Source organism: Camelus bactrianus, chromosome 25 (assembly GCF_048773025.1).
Source record: "Camelus bactrianus isolate YW-2024 breed Bactrian camel chromosome 25, ASM4877302v1, whole genome shotgun sequence".
NCBI lineage: Eukaryota > Metazoa > Chordata > Mammalia > Artiodactyla > Camelidae > Camelus > Camelus bactrianus.
The window spans coordinates 25,760,576-25,782,354 of record NC_133563.1 but is presented as its reverse complement, the minus strand read 5'-3'; the positions used below and the strand labels follow the sequence as shown (position 1 = coordinate 25,782,354).

The window sequence follows — 21,779 nt, the reverse complement described above, 5'->3', positions numbered from 1 at the left end:
AAAGTGCCTCCAAAACCAAAACCAAAAAGGCCCAAATGCCGCCCAGTGTGTATCTGCCAGCAGTGACATTACAGTCAACACTGCCTTCTTCGTTCCCGAGTTGTCTGTGTCTGAATAGATACCGAGCTGCTTACTCTCTCTAGGTTATAATACACTTGCATATACCTGCTAAGGACAGTTTTTTTCCTCGGGTTTTTCCCCCTTAAAATTTCCCACTGTTTGCTCTTCCAGGATGAGCTTTAGAATCAGTTTGTCAGGTTCCAAAGTTTTAAAGGGGGGGGGGAACGGAAGAAAATTGGCCTTAATTCATAACTTATTTAGGGAAAATTGACAGCTTGACAATATTGAGGGGTGTCTATCCAGGAACAATGTGTGATTTTCTGTATTTTCAAGTGTTCTTTTCTGTCGATTAGTAGTGCTTTAAGTTTCTCATGTCTAGATTGAGGATTTCTCATTAAGCTTCTTGCCAGGCATTTCACTGTATCTCGTATTTATGCGTGGATAGCTGCTACACGTATTATTGAGGCTTTTGTTTGCTCTTTCATAACGACAATATAGCTGGTTGTTGATTATAGATAAGAAAGCCACTTATCACATTTCTCTTTGTTTCTAATAACACTTCAGCTAATTATTTTGCACTTTCCTGGTGTACAAGCCTATCATTTGAAAAATAATTATAATTTTTCCCCACCCTTCTTATAATATATTACTTCTTACATTTTGTTCTGTCGTCTAATTTCGTCAGCTGCTAATTGCATTTTTAGATGTCCATAATGACGGTTTGGCAGGGGTATTTGTGCTGCTTCTAGCTTAGGGAGATGATTGCTTCCAGTCGTTCAGAGTTCAGACTGATTCTGAATTAGTTACAGAATAACTCATGTGGTATCCAGGTTTTGCCTTAAAATAATCTAGTGGTGGTAAAGGTAAGTCTTTTTGTGTATGTATATGTATGCATATAAAAGTAGTCTCCAGTTTGTGTGTATGAAACAAGAAAGGCTAAACACTGATCACTGGCCATAGCTGGGCGATAAGACTTCACTGTTCTATTCTCCCTGCTTTGGTTATGTTTGAAAATGTTCCACAATAAAAACAAATGAAAAGAAACAAAATATAATGAGGCTGAGACGATTTATGATTTTAAAAGAAAAGGCTTCACCCTTCTCCTCTTTTAAAAATTTTATTTATTTATTTATTTTCAGCATTTTTTTTTTAATTGACAGTTTACAATGTGTCCGTTTCTGGTGTGCAGCATAATAGTTCAGTTATATATAATATATACACACACATATTCCTTTTCATATTCTTTTTCATTATAGGTTATAAGATATTGAATATAGTTCCCTGTGCTATACAGTATAAACTTGTTTATCTATTTTATATACAGTAGTTAGTATCTGCAAATCTCAAACTCCCAATTTGTCTTCACATCTGCTTCCCCACCCCACCAACCCATAACCATAAGTTTGTTTTCTATGTCTATGTGCCTGTTTGTCATGTAAATAAGTTCATTTGTCTTTTTTTCAAATTCCACATATAATATAATAATATATGTGATATCATATGGTATTTTTTTCTCTTTCTGGCCTACTTCACTTAAATGGCCATCTCTAATTCCATCCACGTTGCTGCAAATGGCATTATTTTATTATTTTTGATGGTTGAGTAGTATTCCATTATATAAATATATCACAACTTCTTTATCCAGTCATCTGTCAATGGATATTTAGGTTGCTTCCATGTCTTGGCTACTGTGAATAGTGCTGCTGTGGACATTGGGGTGCATGTATCTTTTCAAAATAAGAGTTCCCTCCAGATACATGCCCAAAGAAGTGAGTCTCTAAAGAAGAGAATCACCTTTAATTAACGGAAAATGAAGAAAATCACTTGGATCTATAAGTATTTTGTTTCTTAAGGTTCTATGTTCCATATTCTTTCTCTGGACTTTCAAGATTGCTGATGGGAGCTGGGGGTGCTACACAAAGAACCTACTTGTTAAATTACTCATGTTGAGACAAAGTTCTTATAATTAAATTCAACCATGGTCTGTTTTTAATCTTCTCTCCTTTGTGTTTCCTGACTTTTATATAAAGATACAAGGTTCTCTTGTCAAGTTTTTTTCTTTCAGAGCTTATCCTTCTGAAATAGACTTCTGTGCTTGATGGATAATCTAGGTTTGTGGAAGAATTATACTCCAGATGTTAAAAATCATAAAACATGGCTAGCGTAAGAAATAATGATCATGAATATGTTCTGCCCGTTGTAAATCACTTCAGCTATATCTAAACTATTGTATATAGTGCGGCTGTGAACATTGGGGTGCATTTATCTTTTTGAATTAAAAGAGTTTTCTCTGGATCATAGTCTATTTTTAGTTTTTTGAGGACTGTCCATACTGTTTTCCATAGTGGCTATACCAAATTACGTTCTCACCAACAGTTTTGGAGGATTCCCTTTTCTCCACACCCTCTTCAGCATTTATCATCATCATTTAATTATGGCCATTCTGACTGGTATGAGGTGAAACATTGTAGTTTTGATTTGCGTTTCCCTGATAATTAGCAATACTGAGCATCTTTTCATGTGCCTAATGGCTATCTGTATGTCTTCATGTCATCTGCATATAGTGACAATTTGACCTCTTCCCTTCCAATTTGGATCCCTTTTATTTCTTGTCTGATTGCTATGGCTAGGACTTCCAATACTATTTTGAATAAAAGTAGTGAGAGTGGGTATCCTTGTCTTATTCCAGATTTTAGTGGGAAGGCTTTCAACTTGTCACCATTGAGTATTATGTTGGCTGTGGGTTTATCATAGCTTTTATGTTGAGTTAGGTTCCCTGTATACCCACTTTAGTAAGACTTTTTAATCATGAACGTGTTGAATTTTATCAAATGCTTTTCTGCATCTACTGATGATCATGTGGTTTTTGTCCTTTCCTTTGGTGATTCGGTGTATCACATTAATTTACATATGCTGAACCATCCTTGTGACCCCGGGATGAATCCGACTTGATCACAGTGTATGCTCTTTTTTCATGTGTTGTTAGATTCGATTTACTAATATTTTGTGGAGAACTTTTGCATCTATGTCCACCAATGATATTGGCCTGTAACTTTTTTCTTTTTGGTAGTTCTTTGTCTGGTTTTGGTATCAGGGATCAAACACAAGCTGATCATTTCATTAGATACACTTTGAAAGCATATGACAAAATCCAACATCTATTCATGATATTAAAAAAAAAAACCTCTCAGCAAAGTAGGAATAGAAGGGAACTTCTTTAACCTTAAAGTCATCTATTTAAAAATCTGTGGCTAACATCATACTTAATAGCTAGCATCTGAATGCTTTCCCATTAAGACGAGGAATCAGGCAAGGATGTCTGCTTTCACAACCACATTCAATATTGTACTGGTTGTCCTAGCTGGTGAAATAATGCAAGAAAAATAGAAAGCATACAGATTGGAAAGGAGAAATAAAATGTCTTTATTCATAGACAACATGATTATCTATGTAAAAAAATCTCTAAGAATTTACTGAAAAAAAACACTAATAAGTGTGCTTAGCAAAACCAAAATATACAAAAGTCAATCTTATTCTGATATACAAGCAATGAACAACTTCAATTTGAAATTTAAAAAAAAAAATGTCCAACAGCACAAAAAAAAACCCCAAAGTACTTAAGTAGAAATCTAGCAAAATCTGTACAGGATATGTATGCTGAAACCTACAAAACAGTGACCAACAAAAACTGAGTGAAGTTATAAATAAATGGAGATATATTTGTTAGGATGTCAGTCCTCCTCCGCTTGATCTATAGATTTAATATCATTTTGATTAAAATCTTTGCAGGCTTGTTTGTAGATTTTGAAAAGCTAATCCTAAAATTTATATGGAAAGGCAAAAAGAGCCAAAAATCAATTCAAAAAAATAAAAACAAAAAAAATCAAAGTTGGATGACTAACACTCCAATTTCAGCATGGCATTAAAAGGACAGGCATACTGATCAATGACACAGAAATAGAGAGCCCAGAAACAGATCCACACAAAAAAAAAGGCAACTGATTTTTTAAACCACTTTATTGAAGTATAATTTACATACGATAAAATTTACTTGACTTAAGTGTACAATGCAGTAATTTTTTGGTATACTTAGAGTTGTACAACCACCCATCACCACAATCCAATTTTACAACCTTTCCAGCACTCCAAAGAGATGCTTTATGCCCTTTTGTAGTCACTCCCCCTTTCTACCCCAGGCAACCGCTGCCGGTCTACTTTGTCTCTAGATTCATCAACTGATTTTTGACAAAGATGTAATGGCAATACAATGAAGAAAGAATAAACATATATCTCACCCATATATTAAAATTAGCTCAAATGGGTCAAGGGCCTAAACATAAAACTACAAAACTTTCAAAAGAAAGTGAAAACTCTGCACCTTCGGTTTGGTGATTAGTTTTTACATAACAGCAGCACAAGCCGTTAGAAAAATTAATAAACTAGACTTTGTCAAAATAAAAAACTTTTGTTCTTTACTTTAAAGACACGCTTAAAAGAATGAAAAGACAAGCCAGATTGGGAGAAAATAACTGCAGAACACTTATCTGATAAAAGACTTGTATTCAGAATATATATTTAAGACTGTAACTCTTAAAACTCGACAATAAAGCCCAATTTTAAAAACATGGGCAACAGATCTGAACAGACACTTCACCAAAAATATATGATTGATAAAAAAGCATATGAAAAGATGCCAAACATCATTTTTCACTGGGGAAACGAATATTTCAACCACAAGGAGATACCACTGCAACAGGAGCCCTCATTCATTGCTGGTGGGAATGCAAAATGGCAGTCAGTGTGGAATACAGTTTGGCAGTTTCTTATAAAGTTAAATACACACTTACCAATGACTCGGCAATGCCAGTCCTAGGGTAGTTACCCAAGCAGAATGAATTATATACTCTTACTAAAACCTGCACATGAATGTTAAATGATAAACCTTGATACATCCATACAATGAACTATGCAGCACCAGAAAGGAATAGAGCTCTTGATTCACACAACATGGATGAATTCAAAGTGCATTTTGCTATGCAAAAGAGGCCAGACTCAAAAGGCTACAAATTGTACGAATCCACCGTTTATATGATATTCTGGAGAAAGCAAAAGTATAGGAATGGAATAGGTAAGTGGTTGTGAAGGCTGAGGTGAAGAGTTGAAGGGCTGGGTACAAATGGGAATTTTTAGGGTGATGGAACTGTTTATATAGTACTGAGGTGGTGGACCCATGGCTATGCACTTGTCAAAGTCCATGCGCAGTGAATTTTACTATGTGAAAAAAATCAAGGATGTATGTCAACATCCTAGATGGAATGCAGAGTGTGACAAATGAATTTGTTTTACAAATGTGTGTACCTATACATAGGTTGATCAGCACACATATTTACAACACGTGTGTACACTGCTCTCATGTATGTATACTGCTTTTAGCTCATTCCACTGAAAAGGTGTAGATGCAGCAGCAGCAAGCACGCCCAGCACCCCAATCTTGGTTTCCACCTACCATTCTCCAATGAAAGGAATCAAGGCTCCTTGGAGAAATAGCTAATTCTAGGGCTGGCATCCAGATAATACTTGCAGTGCTAGAAAGTAAGATCATGGTCTTAAAAAAAAAGATGAGGGTTGTCAAAAGGATTTAGGAGCTAACTTCAAAGAGCTCCCAATAGCTAAAGCTAAAACCATTAGCACAACTAAGTAACTGTATTGGACTTCAACCCAAAGTATAAAATAGCCATGACTGCATTTTCATATAAATGATCAAAAAATAGGAACAAATCTTTAAGAAAATTTCTGAAGAATATGTATAGGTACTGCCCCTTCCCCTTGAGTGTGGGCTACAGTCAGTGATTCACTTCTGAAAAAAAAAAAAAAGAATATGTACAGTGGGAAAATGGTAACTGTGCAGTGGAAAAACCTAGCAGACACTTTAATCAACAAAGGAACATCACCAGTAATGCCTATTAGTGTCATGTACCCCGTGACATGATACAGTGTGGAAGGGCACATCACCTCATGCTATCCTTTCTGATAAAGCATCACCTCAAATTTAACCGTGATAAAACACCAGATAAACGCACACTGAGGGACATCCTACAGAATAAACCAGTGCTCTTCACAGTGTCGAGGTTATGTAAGACTGAGACACTGTCACAGCTTGGAGGAGATAAGAGGCAGTGATGACTAAATAAAACGCAATGTGGTATCCTGGACGGAGCCAAGGACCAGAAGGAGAACATTAGAGGAAAAATGGGGAAAACCAAATAGTCTGTAGTTTAATAAACAGTAGTGCACCAATGTTAATTTCTGTGTTTTGACAGATGTGCCAAAGTTTGCATGAGGTGTTAACATTAGGGGAAGTTTGTGGAAGGGTATAGGGAACACCTCTGGACTACCTTTGCAATTTTTCTTCTCATCTGAAATTATACAATTAAAAGGTTATTTTAAAAAAAGTATAGGAAAGCCTCAGCACTGAAAGCATGCCTGTATTTAAAATTAAGAAAAGGACTTACTGAAGATTATACACATTCTCACAGTAACTTGATCAACACCACAGTTTATTTGTAAACATATATGTCAATAATCAAATTGACAACACTTTATACATTTCATTGTATAATATTAACATACCAGAAAAAAATTCACTGTACTCAGTAACAGTTTTGGTATTTTAAAATCTTTAAATACAAACCGTATTTGAAACACTGAACATAAAAGAGAAACACGGATGGCAAAGAAACCTAGAAAACAAGAAAAAGAAACTGATATTCCCCCCAAAAAAACAAATGTACAAAATCATCTGATTACATTAGAAAGGAAACAAGGAAATCAGATGATCATATATTTTTTTAATGACAAAGTTGTATTTTCTTTAGATCCACGTGAGAGATGAAATTATACCATACTAAATTCTATGCCCTTTTTAATATTTCTTTTTTCTCTTGGTTTCTAAAGTTTGCCAATGTTTTAAGCCACATTAAGGGCTGAGAAGCTAGGGGAGGTAGCACAAAGCCAAATGAAATTACTTTAAGCATATGCAGAAAAACTGGATAAAAATTCTTTCATAAATTTTCTTTGGCAAATAATAAATTCTGTAATTTACCTTTTTGTTGAACTGGATCAAAGCGTAAAATTTAAGAACGCATCTTTACATAAGTTAATGTATGCATGAAACAAAGCCAAATTCACAGAGTAAAGCACAAAAGTGGCATTCATTTTGCTAATAGCTCTAAAAATCAGCTTCTTCCTCCTTAAAAGTATGAGAGGTCTTCAGCTGGGAATCAGAATCTTTCCTCATTCACATGAGAAACCAGAGTTGACCACAGGTTTCTTCAGTACTTTCCCTAAAATTCATGATCATTATTAGGTTCTAATTCTTCCTTTATCTCTCAAAGGAAGTATAGCAGCAAATCACTCCCATATTTTAAGTTTTAAATTCACCAACAACTGGGTTCACTACCAACAACTACAAACATTTGATTCTTTATTAGTGTATGTCATTACCGTAGGCTTAGCTTGTTAATACAGAAATAAATAAAATAACTACAGTTAATCTGAACAAAGCAAATGAAAATGAGATTAAAGAGCCCTGATTAAATGAAATACTTACAGCATTCAGTTGAAAAACTGTAAAAGTTACATACATACCTAATAGCACTAGGAATGTACAATATCAATTATTGGAAAAATAAATGAGTGATTCACAGTCATAAGAAATTTTAATATTAGTATGTATTTTTCCTTTTATAGACAAACATTTATAACATACACTTGGTTTCTACTTCATATAAGACAAAGTAGAAAACTAGACATTACTGCATTTACCCCAAACACAACACTGACTGTGCCAAGGTAACCTGCTCCAAAATATTCAATTCAATAGGTAGGCCATGGTACTGAATGCATGGTTATGTTAACAGTTTTAAGAAAGGCATATATTTCCAGAAGTATGTTAAATACACAAATGTCAGTTCTATAAATAACAAAAATTATCAGCAAAAATGTTTAGGTTATAACATTTCCAAATTTTCTAATGCTTTAAGTGTTTTAGATATATGTTGCCTGACCAGTTAGTTTGGTTACAGTTTTAAACTAGCAAACCATTATCCTATGAGAAGAGCTAAACTATAACACTGCACAAACTTCCCAAGGAAGAACCTGAAAAATCTAAAAAGTGATTCCAATTATTCTAATTAACATTTGAAATACTAAAAGGATCAATGACTTAAGAAACATTTTGAAATTACTCAATTTTTCTTTATATTTCCTCTAAGACTAGTCACATAAATTTAAGATCCAGATTGCCTAAGAATGTCCTCACAGGCTTATCACTAAAGTGTTCTGATCAGAAGACACAGCCTTAATGTCTCTAATATGTAATTCTAAGCTAAAATCAAAACCCTTGGTTTGAAAACATAAATCCAATTCATGGGTAAAGCTACTGAACAAAAAAGTCAATCAGGGTGAAAACGTGCAGCAGCCACAACTGCAAGAGTGGAAAATAAATTCTACTTTTCCATAAAGACTATGAAAATATGAAGTCCAAAGTGAGTGATAACAGAATTCCACATAGAAACACTGTTTAAAAATAGAATATTTTCCAAAGCTTATGAGATGTCAATGTATAGTCATAGTCTGAGTTAAGACCTTACAAATCAAGGTTAAGCTATACATAACTATGTGATTTACATACCTTCAGTAATGTTCAACTGATATACATAATTTACAGACATCCACAGCAATTCTTAATGCCCCATCAGATCATCTCTCAATAATGGATGTTTACCATTTTATAGTTTTGCTACTTTAAATACCGAGAAGCCTTTTCAGAGGAAGAGTTCCACCTCTTCCCATGATCCCCTAGAGAGTAGGTAACAAAATATAAAATTAAACAAGATTTATGTTTGATAAACTAACATATAAAATTACCATTGCAATATTCATAGTGACTGCTTATAAACATAACAGTCATCATAAAGCCTATAAAGTATATCCTCGGTTTTATAAAAGAAACGCAGATTGTCTCAAGGTAAAAAATACAGTGCAGGCTGCTAAAAAGCTCTTTGTTGCATTAGGAGGTGCAGTAATGAGGAGAACTTCAGAAAACATGAACATGTTCCCCAAACTTCTAACATCAGTTAAGCGTGAATTGCACTGCAGCAGCAGGGTGCTTTTTAGTGGCTGGCACTATAAAGCTAATGTTAAAAAAGAAAAAAGGCAGAAAGTGTGAGCAACAAGTGGTAGAACCAAATTATTGCACATGGAGATTAGCAGTAAGAAGTGAGGAAGGTGACCGCCCACTCCATTCTGTTAAGATGCCATCTTTAAATATTAAGTTCTTTGCAGGAAGTGGAACTCCCATGTCAGCACAGGATGACTGTGAAAGCAAACTTGAAAAACTGGCCTCAGTGTGAATATCCAGTGTTGAAGCACCTTCCTAAAGGGTCAAGAAACAAGAGAAAGAAGTCTATATTCAACAAGTTACCAAACAAATTAATGTTGCTAATGAGAAATCTAGACCTTGATTACCTAAGAAAGTTTACGGAATGCTAAGCACTACAGAAGTTGCAAAGATCTATCTCACAAACCCCAAATAATCAATGCCAGGTATTAACAGATGCAAAATGACTAATGCAAGTCAGACTATGGTAAGTGCTTTGAAATAAATAGAAATAATGGGCTATGAGACTATAGGGATAAGACGATGACAATCTCTAAAAACACTCACACATCATTTAGCATCAGAACAAGCTGCCTGCTCCTAGGGCTCTCAGATTCACAGATTCAGCACAGACTTCTTCCCAGAACTCCAGGCTCAAACCTCCACCTATCTGACATCTGTCCTTGGATGTTTCACCATAAATTCCACACTTAGCACGTCCAAAACCAAACTTTCAAATTTTTCCCCCAATGGCTCCTCACCAGCCCTCCCTACTCCACACATCAAGCTAGCCAAGAAATATGAAAATCATTCTTCATTCTTCCCTTCCTCACCACACCCGCCATCTTTCCTCACATGTAATTAACCACCAAGTTCTGTCAATCTCCCTCCAACACGTATCCCAATGAGTTTACTTCATTCATTTACCACAGCCACCACCATAGTCAGGGCCAATGGTCTCCAAAGAGGAGGACTCGCTCCAAAGTAGGGTGTAGTAACAACCTTTAAAATCTCATATATACTTATTGCATCTGATAAAATTCCTGTTCTTGTGTTTTATAATATACATAATTTATTATATTATTACATGTATAACAGTATATACATGTAATAAACAAACCTTTATTATAGATATAGGCACATTTTTTTAAAAATGAAAGTGTGTTCAGCCACCAGCATCTCTCACTTGGACTATTACAAGGGTCTCTGAATTGATCTTGCTTCTATGCCTGTTTTTAATCTATTCTCTAAACGGCAACTAGCCTTTTAACAGTCAATCAGAGATAATGGCATTTCCGTGTTAAAAGTCTTTAATAAAGTTTTTCTTTGCACTCAGCATAAAATACATATTTCTCACCACATTCCTGAAGGCCCTGTACCCTCCCCCTCTGCAACCCCACTTCTCGCCACCACCCCACTTTCACAAGGTTTCTGCCACGCTGGCCTCCCCTTGTTTCCCGCGTGCCCAGTGTCTTCCTGACACAGGACTTCTGCGCCTGTTCAACTTGGCCTGGAATACTCTTTCCCATCCTGGGAAAGGCTTCTGTGAATACATCATCTCTACCTATTTAAATTAGGTCTACCTTTGGATTCTATCAGATTTGAAGGGATATGGCTCCTTCAAAGCACTTAATGAAATCTGTGATTATTTGCATATTTCAATGTTTACTTGACTGTTGTCTCACACAACACGTAAGCTTCATTAGTGTTAGTGTCTTAAACATCACTGTTTCCCCAGCACCTTGGTAAAGGGTATGGCATAGGGTCAATTCAAGTATTTACTGAAAGAATGAATGAAACCAAACTCCAATTTTATTTGGATTTCATAGTGTTAGAACAGTTATACTGAACAGAAATATTCTATTCTAAAAGTTTATCTACAAATCAAGTCTAGAGTATCCTTTCTTTCCTTGGGGGGAAGGTAAAAGGTCTAGAGCACTAGCTTTCACTATCACAACAGACAACCCCCGTCAGCAACAGAGAATCGCTACTTATTAATGGAAGCGTACTGACCCAAGAACCAGCGCCTAGCACTGTGCATGGTCCATAGCAGATGCTTAATTCATTCTGTTTAATGAAGCACCAGGACAGAACAAACAGTCCAAGCTTCAGACCCTGAAGGCCTGGCCAGTGAAATCACATACAAGTCAATTAACTTCCTGAATCTCAGCATCTTCATTTATAAATTAAAAATAATGCTCATTTCATGCCTTACTGCTGTGGAGACTCAAGACAAACATGGAAGTGTTTTGCATACTATGAAAGTTCAATTCAAATACCATTTGGGTTTTGTTACCTGGAATGAGTGAACAAAGTTAAGGACTTGTAGAGACAGTTTTCTACTGGAATGTAAGAGGTTTTGAAGGCTGAAAAGAGGGGGAAAAGTTTAAAACAATACATATAAAAATATAATGACAAGAACTAGTATCTCACAAGAGTTTAATTTTAGCAATTTAAATGCATTTATATATGTATATACATCTTGATTAATCACAAAAAATTTTAGAAAACAGCTTCAATGGTTCTCGTTAATGAAATTTTTGCCTGTTTTAATAATGGAGCGTAACAGTGCATAAAAATACTATTTTGAAATAAAATATCAGGTATAACCAGAACCGGAAAATTATTATTAAAAGAAAAAGTTTAAACTATTACAAGTATAAATGTTAAATATAAGATAGATAACTTTTAAAATGAAAATTTAGGCACTCTGAAGGATGGTAATTATGATACAAACTTCAAATACCCAAATTAATTTAAAAACACATCCTGATAAAAAGTCTCACAGATCTAACAGACATCAGTCCACCTAAATTTTTTTCAAATATGTAAATTGGTGACAATTATAGTGGCAAGCATTAAAGCTGCATAGTATTTCTACATTTTTATTCATGTATGTTATTCTCAGAGGATGGTTATTAAAATTTTTTGTCAGTTGAGTACTTTTAATTTTCTGACATAAGCTACATTAAGCCAATTAAATGAATTATTTATTATCCAACTTTGTTTTCCCAAATTAAGATGTCAAGGAGATCTGTGGATATCACCTCTCCAAGCCACTCACCATGACAATGAGATTCAAAGATAGTCTCTTTAGAAAGTCTCAGGACCTTTACAACACTGCCTCTTAGCAACTGCTCCCAATGGGATCAGAGTTGGCATGAGATAAAACTACATGTCTTTTCTGTTAATACATGCTCATTTTAGAAAATGTGGAAATTGAAGAAAATTTAGAAACCCAGCCATAATTCCACTATAGGAGATAAGCACTATCCACGTAACATAACTTGAGTGTATATATGTTGTGAGAGAAGTGCACAAATTTTTAAGAGACATTTACATATTTAGATGTTAAATGTTTTACTAGGTTCATACAGTCACATAAGCATGCCCATTTTACCACACCCTCGCCAAATCTGGGCGACTAATCTGGGCAATTACCAAAGCATGTGTGCAAAAGGTTTGTATGTGCCTAATTTCTGATGTACTAAAAAAAACTTTAATTTTGAAAAATACAGCAAAATCCTTAAATTAGCTATCTTTATTCAGTCAGCAAATACACAAAAGGTGATTGCTATGATCATGTGTGAAATAAGAGAAAGTAAGATATAACTATTACTGAGAGCTTAAAAAGTCTTAAAGGTGAAAAGATGACAACGAATACAAACCCTCACCTCTCTTTTCTGCAAAGGCCATGTGTAGCAATTTTTCTGCAGACTTTCTGGTTTAACTCAGAACTAAACAGTGGAATTCCAAAGCACAGCTCTAGAGGAACCCAATCTGCTTCTGTTGTGGCAACTACAAAAGGAAATATAAAGTTATTAATCACACACATATTTATACGTTATTATGTTTGACCAGGGTTTCTTAAAAGAGATCTAGAGATTTTCATGTCTCCTAACCTCACTGACATCCCCCAGTAGGCTTAGCAGGGGAGAGGACTCAGGGGGGAGTCAATGACTCTCTGAAACAGAAAAGAATATTTTTTGAGTATATATACATGCTTCTAGGAAGAAGGCACAGCTTTTATCAGATGCTCAAAGTGGTCTTTTACCAAAAAAAAAAAAAAAAATTAAACATTAATTTCAGCTCATATTTTTAAGATACTTTAATTATTATTCTAAATATATAAAAAATATTTCCTAGAAAATACTTATTTAAGAGTCTCTTATGGATAATAAGAACAGACAAATGACATCCAAATGATTTAACAAAAGAGTTAAACCTCAGAAATTAGTCTGAGATTGCAAATAGTTTTAAAAATCTTACCAGAGTTTTGCTTTGTGGTTGAATCTACAGTTGCTTCCTCAATGACCATTTCAAATGACTCTGTACTCCCATTTACATCTGAGCCAGAAGCCAAATCAGGTTCTCCTTATAAGTAAAGGGCATACACAATATTAGGATTCTAGTAGTTGGCATAAATTGTCAATAAATCAATCCTAACATAAAAGACTTCAGGCAACAGAAATGACAATGGAAAACAATGAACAGTCTTTAGCCTAAAGCAGTGGTTTTCAACTGGGGGGCAATTTTGTCCCCCAAGGAACATTTGGCAATGTCTGAAGACACGTCTGGATGCCATGAATGGGGACAGGGATGCTACTGCTATCTAGGGATCCTGAACATCCTACAATGCACAGGGCAGCCCCCCCACAAAGAGTCATCCAGCTCAAAATGTAAATAGTATCGAGGTTGTGAAATCCTGGCCTAAAGAAGCAAAGATTCAAAAGGCAGAACACAAGTTCAGACTTCACTGAGATCTCTACTAACGTCGTGTCTATCCCCATGGAAATATGCAGTCTGACTACATCTTTCCTTTTCAAAATACTTTTTTGACTCCCTGTATCTTTCAGCAGAAAAAAATCACACCAAGACTTTCTAGATCTCACCTACAACTTCTCTGCTTTCATCTATTACTGCCCAACAAATCTTTCTTTTGGCCAAGATAAGCTACTTCATCGCCTGATTCCCTCTGCCTGAAAGGCTGCTATCCTCCCAACATCATTTTTCATGTAGCTAACTCCTCACTTTTCAAAATGCAGTTCAAACTTTACCTTTTCTAAGAGGCCTCTCTGATAGCTCAACTTGGCTGGGATATGCCTTCTCTCTTCTATTTTAGCACTTCAAAAAGCAGACCCTCTCTCAGTCTTTTAACACTACACAGTAGGCTGACTCTCTTGCTTGGATTTCCTGCTAGGATTTTATTCCTCTGGTCTTAAGAATATAAGTATCTCCAGCACCTGGGGAGGTATTACATAAATGTGTGTGGAACAAATGAAATAAAATGACAGCTATGGTAGACATTCTTTGAAATGACTGCCTAACCCACAGTCCTCTTCTCTAAAAAAGTTCCTGTGATACTTGGCAGTCAACTGTTGAAAGTAACCCAATTCCTCTGGCCCAAGGTAAAAGAACTAGGAGTGGATATCTAAGGGAGCCATCCAATCCACTGGATGGCCAGCAGTCAGTCAAATTTCTTCAGGATTTCAAACTAAGGTTTAGCAAATAGAGTCAATCAATGAAAGGACACTTGAATTGAAAGGTTCCCTAGAATGATGGACCAGAGGGGGCACCATGATAACCAAAGCGACATACAAGCCAAAATTATGCAGAAAAAATTAGTAAGCATGAGAAAGTGATTTGAAAATGAGTTTTTAAATTAAAAAGAAAGAAAAAGGTACCTAAGGAAAATCAGCAGCAGTAATATGCAGGACAGGTTGGAGACAGAAATGAGAATGAGGCCAGGAAGGTTAAGCAGGAAATGGTCGCAATAAAACATGTTTCAAATATCAAGACTCAGACTAGAATGGCAGTTACAGAGAATTAAAGGAGAAGAGAGAGGGGAAGAAATGGGTATGAGAGACATTTCTAAAGACTAATACACACAACTGGGAAACAGAACTGGACAATGGGGGAAAGGAGAAGGATGAGACAAAGATAAGATTTTAAGGCTTGCACAGCTAAGATAATGATGTCTTTGACACGAAGAGGAAAGATGAAAGGGAGAAACTGTTTGTTCTAGTTTGAAAACAACTTTACAAAGAGACTGAAGTTTTGAAACCATCACCCCATAAAGGAACTTAATTTAAAGCTTATAAACATAAATACAACAGTAAAGGGCTAAAACACAATCATCATTCTGTATTCCAATCCCAAGTCATCACTTCTTTGTCCAAATGACATCACAGAATATTTTCTTATCTTTCAGTGGAAAAATATTAAGTCAGTCAAAACATCCCCGCAAAGGTCTCCATGCTTTTTAAATACTAGGTTTGTGATAAACTCAATACCAATTATCTTAATTCAAAGAACCCAACTATTAGCTAACCTCTCTCATCAGAAGCATCACTGAGTTTTCTGTTTGGGAGCTGGCTAGAAGCATTCAACATGGTGACATATCCACAAAAATGCTGCAAGTCCACTTTGTTCCTTAATATTTGCAACGCTTTATGAACACCCATATTGACACGTGTAAACTCTAAGAGCAAAGAGTTGACATCACATTGTAAGTAAATAGTTTTATAACAAAACAACAAAAACTTAACTATGCTTTTCTTTTATTAAATGACTCTTTAAAACTACTTTCATATTTTAAATCAAGATTGATTCCAATGAAAAAGTATCTGTGACTATAAAATGATGCTGTATACATATAACATTTATAGCATTTAGAAAGCATTTGTTGTAAGAAAACAAATTACCCACTAAGGAAGCAAACAGAGCCAGTCAGTGGCAAATTCTCTAGGCTTCTCTTTGTAGCTGTATTCTGCCTCAAACACTGAGTGGGCTCCTACCAGGAAATGCATTAAGTAACACATTTTTTTTTAAATTTAAGAAAAGTAAAAGTATTCTTACTGAAACTAAAGCTAACAATGTACCTGAAATTATATCCCTAACAAATTACTTAAATACTAGCTCAAGTTCTCATAAATAAGAACTTACAAAAGAGAAAAATGCTCTACACCCAAATATGAACATCCTTTTTTAGATTCACACAATAATCTCTCAAGACAAGAGATTTATTAATCAGTTCTTGAGAGATTTTACGATTTTTAAGATCCTTTTGCCACTACTCTGTATCTTCTGGTGAACAATTAATTTTCCCACAGAATTTATAAAGCACCAGAGGATTAAAGAGCAAAGTTTAGCTGCAGAGAAATACTTATTTCTGAATAGAGGCTATTCCTTGGAAGAGAAAACTCTCTTCTCCAAATTCTGTACATACTTACTCATTCACAACAGCCAAAAGAGAGCACTTAATTTCAAATGTTAGGCTTTTGCAGCCAAGCCATGAGAAAAGGGAAAGATACTTATAAAAATCTTCCTTTTCCCTACTTTGGGGTAGAAGAGGACAATGGTGACTAACATTTTGGAAGAAAAGTAACTTCTTGTATGAATTAATGTACTTAAATTACTTGAACCATTCATTGCTCTCTAAAATTTCAAGCAAAATGGCTCTAAGAAAAAGAAAAACTGATTACAGAATGACAGTTTTACACGGAGCAGGAAACACAAGTGCTATATTAATATATGTTAAGTTTTAATCAGAGGATATTTTTCTTTTGAATATATATACTTAATACTTAAGAGAAAAGGTATTTTTATATTAAACAAAAGGAAGAATGAATTCGCTTTTATAAAGTCTCTGAGCATCTTTCATCAAATGTGCTGTATGCAGCTCACATCCAATTCCAGAGGTTAACATTTAACAGGGCTTTTCCCCCCTTGATTCAAACCAGTTTAATTTAGCTCAAAGTCTGCAATCCATTCAAATATTCTCTAATAGCAAAAATAAAATTTAACAGCAAAAACAAATGCTGAAACAGGAAATACATGCATACATGCAAGTTCTCTGTCAACTGTAAGTTAGTATACAAATATTCATCAGCGTCCATTTCAAAATTACCCATTAAAGCCCCTGGGGGGAAAAAATCAATTTTCTAAGAATAAAATTTTCCCTATGACTTCTTTTCTCTCCCAACCCCCCATAAACAATAAAAAGAAAATAAAAATGAAACATAGAAAACCTAGTTTTCCATCTAGGTAGATACCTACTTAGTCTCTCCAGCTCCAAGATAGACTATATTTCTTTTAGTCTCAGGTCCTCAAGAGTCTTATTCTATTAGTTCTTTGTGGGAAAAAGCACATGACAGAAAACTACCTTCTGCCAATACTCTTTAAAAGCATAATGGTTTTAAAAGCCTAGAACTTAAAGATCTTAAGAATTCACCTCCTGCTATGTTTCCACCAAACTGTCAACAAGATTAATCATAAAGAAGTCAAATGGATACAATTCAAAAGTGAGGTACCTCCTTGTAGTTCTGTTTCATCAAATGGAAAAGGTATGTGGACAGTTTCTCCTGTCCCATGCAAACCATGTCCCTAAACATGAAGAAACACAAGTTGAAAGGTATATGGGAAATCTGTATTTGCAATAGATACTCAAATGATCAATAAGACTGCCTCATGATGATGCAGTCCACATTAATACTCCACCAAAATGCTCTCAACAATTTTCTGTTTTTTTCTAGCAAACAAAACAGTCCTAAGTCTATATTAACCTATTAAGGTAATGCGTCTCAAACTGAGTGTATGGACTAATGAGAAAAACAGGCAAATCAGGTGTCAGCCAAGCGAAGCCTGAATGAATCAAGGGCATTGGCACGAGGGTTAGCTGCAGTGCTGAGAGGGAAAGGGGGTGGAGGGAGCCCGTAATCACCTGGCACACCATGGATAGGAATGCAAAACTCCAAAACCCACACTCAAAGACACATATTCAAAATCACTCGCTGCAACATTATAATTATATAACTGGAAACAACCAAAATGCCTGTCAGTAGGGACCTGGTTAAATAAGTCAACATACATATTTTCAATGTAGCTGCAAAAAAGAGGAAGCTCTCTACAAACTGAAATAGAAAGATCTCCCATTGCTAAGCAGGAAGAGCATGGGGTATATCAGTGTGGAATTCCTCGCACGTGCAAAAGGAAACTCTAGAAGGGCACACCAGAAACGCAGTGTGGCTGTCTGATGTGGAGGGGAGCTGGGCGTGGGCACTGGGTAGAGAGTGCTAGAAGGGCAGTGACACTTTATCTTTTGATGTGTTTTATTTCTGAATCATGTGAATATACTATCAATTCAAAAATTTAAAAAAAATCTGTGCATCTAACCACCCCACTCCCACATTACAAATAAGTCATTTAGTTTCATCCATCACATTCAATTAATGTTATTCATTCAAATTCTGTTAGTTTTAAAGTTTTTGCCAAAATCTGTTTTGGTTTTACAGTTGTGTAAGAATAGTAAGTATAAGAAATTTAATTTTATGTTTATGTATATTTAGTATTATTATAATAGAAAATTTAAGTTAACACTGGGGATCTATACATTTTCTCCCTTTAAAAGAGACCCACTCATTATCCAAATTTGAGATATCATCATATAAAAGAAACAAATAATTTTAGGGAAAAAAATCACACTTATTTAAATGCTTCATAAACAACTTGAATATATCTGTAACATCATGCTTCTATTTCCATTGCTCCATTTATGATTTTAAACTCGAAACAAGACGGTTATGATAAAAGCATGGTTTTAATCGAAATCTTAATCTTTTTTTTCTTATGAGGGGGAAGTAATTAGGTTTATTCATTTATTTATCTTTGGAGGCAGTACTGGGGATTGAACCTGGAACCTTATGCATGCTAAGCATGTGCTCTACCACTTGAGCTATATCCTGCCCCCTGTAATGTTTTAAATTCCGGCAAGGTGAATCTTTTTTCCATAAAATGTAATAAAGGAGGCATTCTTTTTTAGCGAAGGCAGAACTCCTTAATAAACACTTCAAAATTCCTCTCTGCTGCTACCACCAATACCACCAGTTTTCTTTGCGATCTTCCTATGCGATAAACACAGGTCTAAGCATTTTGTGTAGATTATCTGCCTTAGTCATTCTTTTCAATAACTATATAAGAACTTTTATTATATCCAATTTGCAGGTGAAGTCACTGAAGTTCAAGGAGGTTATTTAACTTGCCTAATACTGCTAATAAGTGGTGGAATCAAGATGTGAATTTCAGCAGTCTGACCCATCTCAGGCATTTGATCAATTCTATTTATTGTAATACTTCCTTTCCAGTCTTATTTCCACTTCCCTGACCTAGGCTATCCTCATCTCTTATCTGGACTCCAACACTGAATCAATTTGGACCTCTTCTTCAGGTATCGTCTCCCACCCAGCCATTCTCAACAGCCTTCAGGCTGATAATCCAAATCACAACTTATATGTTAATCCCCTGCTTAGCACCCTTTACTGGCTGCCAGCAACCGAAGGGGTACAGCCTGAGGACTACAGCAGGACAGTTAAGGTACACCACCCTCCGGGGCCTGCCCACTTCTCCAGGCTCATCTCTGACCACCACCCCATCACACTGCAGCTCACCCCTCAGAATTGCCTTACAGGCCAGCACATGCTGCCACTACTATTCATTCATTCAACAAACACTCAATGAGCAATTTCTATGAGCCAGGCACTATTCTAGGCACCAGGGAAATAGTTATTAAGAAAAAGAAAAAAAATCTCTCCCCAGGGATTTATTCATGCTGACCCCTGCCTGGTCTCACTCCCTCTGAATCAGCCTGCTATGCTCACCACAGGTCTCGTTTTCTCTAAGGAGCTTTCCCTGAAGCCTTTCTCCTTGCCCCAAGGCGGGATGGGTACTTCTCCTTCAGGTTTCTGCTATATGCTATAACTCTGTTCAGCACTGAGCAAAAAACTAAGCGACTGCTTTTGCAACTTTCCCCGTCAGCCTTAAGTTCCCTGCAGACAGGGACCATGTCTTATTTGTATACCCACATTAATTAGCACAGAAGATGGCAAGTACAATTATTAGTTCAGTGAATTAACAAAATCTTCATGGAGAACCTATTATGTACCAGGCAGTGTGCTGCACACTTCACACACACCTACTCATTTCATCCTCTCAACAAATCCTAAGGCTAAAAATGCTCGCCTCACCACTAGCCATCACCATTATTTTCTGTTGTTACACAGAAGATAGTACTATTTTATACGCCATTTTACGGGTGAGAAACTAAGTGTGAGAAGAGTACCTCTAATGTTACACACCACGTCACACCTACTGGGGGGGCTACAATAAAAAAAATCAGATAATACCAAGCGCTGGAGGTAATGTGAAACGGTACAGTTACTGTAGAGAACAGCCTAGCAGTTCCTGAAACAATTCAACAGAGTCAGCATATGACTCAGCATTCCCACTCCTAGCAATATACCCAGAAGACATGTCCACACAAGACATGCCCACACAAAAACCTGTATATAAATGTTTGTAACAGTGATTATTATTCATAATAGCCAGAAGGTGGAAGCAATCTAAATGTCCCTAGACTGGTAAATAAACAAAATGTGGTACAGCACACAAGGGAATGGTATTCGCCCATAAAAAGGCAGTACCGATACATGCTACGTGCTAAACCTTGACAACCTTCTGCTAAGTGAAAGCAGCAGCCAGTCAAGACCACACATTATTTGATTCCATGTATACGAAATGCCCAGAATAGGCACTCTGGGGAGACAGCAAGTAGATTGTTGTTGGAGGGGGGAGTAGTGACGACAGTGGAACTGACAGTCAGAACTAAAGGTACAGGAAAATGTTGTAAAATTGAGTGTGGTGATGACTGGAGACATCTGTGAATACACTAAAAACCACTGAATTACACAATGTAATTGGTGAATTGATTGGTATGTGAAATGCATCCCAATAAAGCTACTATTAAAGAAAAAACAGGGCCTCACACGTAACAAAAGGTGAGGCTGGAATTCAAATATGGGTCTAACTTCAAAGCCCATGTTGTTTCTACCACTCCCATGCTCCCAGACCAAGTCCAGAACTAAAACCCAGATCTCGGACTCCGTAAACTTCAGCTTTACAGATGTCAAATTACTGATGTCTGACTGTGACTCAGCAGAAAACTAGACAAATCATGATCTTTATAGTAAAAATCCAAAACTGACTGTTTCAAACAAGGTAACTGTACCTGAATCAGAACCGCCGAATGTGTTAAAGCATCATTCAACATAGTGAGTACATTTGATGTAGGAACCACCCCAGGATCATGACCCCAAGACGTTATTAGTAATCGATCATAACCCTATGGGAAAGAAATGAATAAAACACAGCATGGCATTTAGAAATTAAAAAACAATTGAGAAAGGCATCTGTAATACTGCTTACCAATTTCTTTCCTCCTCAAAAATAATTTTTAAAAACCCAAAGAACTTCATACAACATACCTGGAATATATCTGGCAGCTTTCGAAGTCTTGTACCTTTGGACAGTAGAAGAGATGGCGGTCCTTGCCTGGTGATATGGTAAATGTATAGTTTAAACCAGACAGAACTGACTTCGGGGATAGCTGGTCCAATATGCTAAAATCACAAAACAGATAAGATAACATAGTAAATAGTTACCTAAAGAAGCCAAATTTCACAAGAGACCAAGTATATTCTTACAGCTGGATGTCTCATATACAAGT

The 21,779-nt window shown here is 35.9% G+C and overlaps 1 protein-coding gene across 4 annotated transcripts in view; it reads right to left on the bottom strand.

Moving 5' to 3' along the window:
- Window positions 1-6,600: 6,600 nt before the first annotated feature.
- The window catches only part of FAM91A1 (family with sequence similarity 91 member A1), an 82,574-nt gene continuing 67,395 nt past the window's right edge, over window positions 6,601-21,779 (bottom strand). For 3 of the 4 annotated variants that reach the window (XM_074353021.1, XM_010972617.3, XM_074353022.1), the window contains 8 exons: window positions 21,538-21,672; window positions 21,282-21,395; window positions 17,533-17,605; window positions 15,552-15,701; window positions 13,490-13,594; window positions 12,895-13,018; window positions 11,517-11,586; window positions 6,601-9,496 (listed from right to left, as the gene is read on the bottom strand). In XM_074353021.1, the coding sequence (XP_074209122.1) occupies window positions 9,311-9,496; window positions 11,517-11,586; window positions 12,895-13,018; window positions 13,490-13,594; window positions 15,552-15,701; window positions 17,533-17,605; window positions 21,282-21,395; window positions 21,538-21,672 (957 nt within the window). In that variant the 3' untranslated portion in view covers window positions 6,601-9,310. The remainder of the gene's footprint in view (window positions 9,497-11,516; window positions 11,587-12,894; window positions 13,019-13,489; window positions 13,595-15,551; window positions 15,702-17,532; window positions 17,606-21,281; window positions 21,396-21,537; window positions 21,673-21,779) is intronic. The other variant, XR_012502249.1, reaches the window with a different exon arrangement.